The sequence below is a fragment of the Mandrillus leucophaeus genome, unplaced genomic scaffold, assembly GCF_000951045.1.
Source record: "Mandrillus leucophaeus isolate KB7577 unplaced genomic scaffold, Mleu.le_1.0 Scaffold186, whole genome shotgun sequence".
Lineage (NCBI taxonomy): Eukaryota > Metazoa > Chordata > Mammalia > Primates > Cercopithecidae > Mandrillus > Mandrillus leucophaeus.
The window spans coordinates 5,678,226-5,679,390 of NW_012101876.1; the positions used below are offsets into that span (position 1 = coordinate 5,678,226).

The following is a 1,165-nucleotide window of genomic DNA, read 5'->3' on the forward strand; positions in this document are numbered from 1 at the left end:
AAAATCACATTTCTTGGACACAGATTTCTGACCTTCAGCCGGCGGTCTGGGTCTCCGCTGCATAGAGAATTTACGGATACTTTGAATGATTTCCAGGCTGGACTTAAGTTATTCATCACAACCTGGGAAAAGAAAGAGAGGAGTGGTGAGTGGGGGAGAAATGCTTGACATTTTTGCATTTCCACATTAAAACTACTTGAGAAACCATTGTGATGCAAATGAAAAGAACAATAGCCTGGAAGAGGTGCCTTAATAAAAACTTGATGTAGTAAATCTTTTAAGGGTACCCACTAAGCAGGTCATTATGAGCAGAACTCCTGTGGTCACCGGCCTGGCTGTTGTTTCATGAATAATGCCAATAATATTTCCCAGCATGTGGATGCTGAGAATGATCCCTTCTATATCAAAAGGGGTTGAAATTAAGGATAGAGCTGTCTCTACCTATTGATAAAGAATTCTCAGTTCTGTAGGACTGTCAGTCTTGTGGTATAAATTCTCTTCTCTTGGGGTCAGCAAAGGTAAAGACTTTTAGCGGGGTGAAGGATATAGCAAGACAATTCTGCTGCTAAATAATTGGATGGTCTGGTAATCTGTGACCTTGAGTCACATCAGATTGCAAGTCAGAAGAGAAGTTTCTAGAAGAAAAATCCCAGGACCATACTTAAACTAGCTTATCACCAACTCAATTAGAATATCCTGGACAGGCACGACAAGGCAGATCTTAAGATTATAAACTATGTCTATAACATAGGAAAACCCTTTTAAAACCACTTTACTAATCACAAACTTGGCTAATCCTTGCCTAAGAATCTATATGAGTCAAATCTTAACCTTGCCATCACTATGGTTCAGATAATTCAATTTGGTTCAGAATGTACGAGTAGCTGCTCTGTGCCTAGCATTGTACTGTGTACTCGAGGGCAGGGGTTCCCAAAGTGTGGTTCCTGCATCACCTGGAAACTTCTTAAAAACAGAAATTTCTAGTCCTCACCCAGAACTACTGACAGACACTCTGGAGGTGGGTCTCCTAGGTGATTCTGAGGCACAAAGTTTCAGAACCACTGCTCTAGGGGATATACAAATAAAGTTAAATGGAATTCTGTCATATTGATTTTTCTACCTAGGAAGTCTTTAGTTAGTGGAAGTCTTATTTATTTATTTATTT

The 1,165-nt window shown here is 39.7% G+C and overlaps 1 protein-coding gene across 4 annotated transcripts in view; it reads right to left on the minus strand.

Annotated features, from left to right (window-relative positions):
- The window catches only part of CPNE4 (copine IV), a 518,534-nt gene that overhangs the window by 146,665 nt on the left and 370,704 nt on the right, over positions 1-1,165 (minus strand). For all 4 annotated transcript variants that reach the window (XM_011977981.1, XM_011977979.1, XM_011977980.1 and 1 more), the window contains one exon: positions 33-122. In XM_011977981.1, the coding sequence (XP_011833371.1) occupies positions 33-122 (90 nt within the window). The remainder of the gene's footprint in view (positions 1-32; positions 123-1,165) is intronic.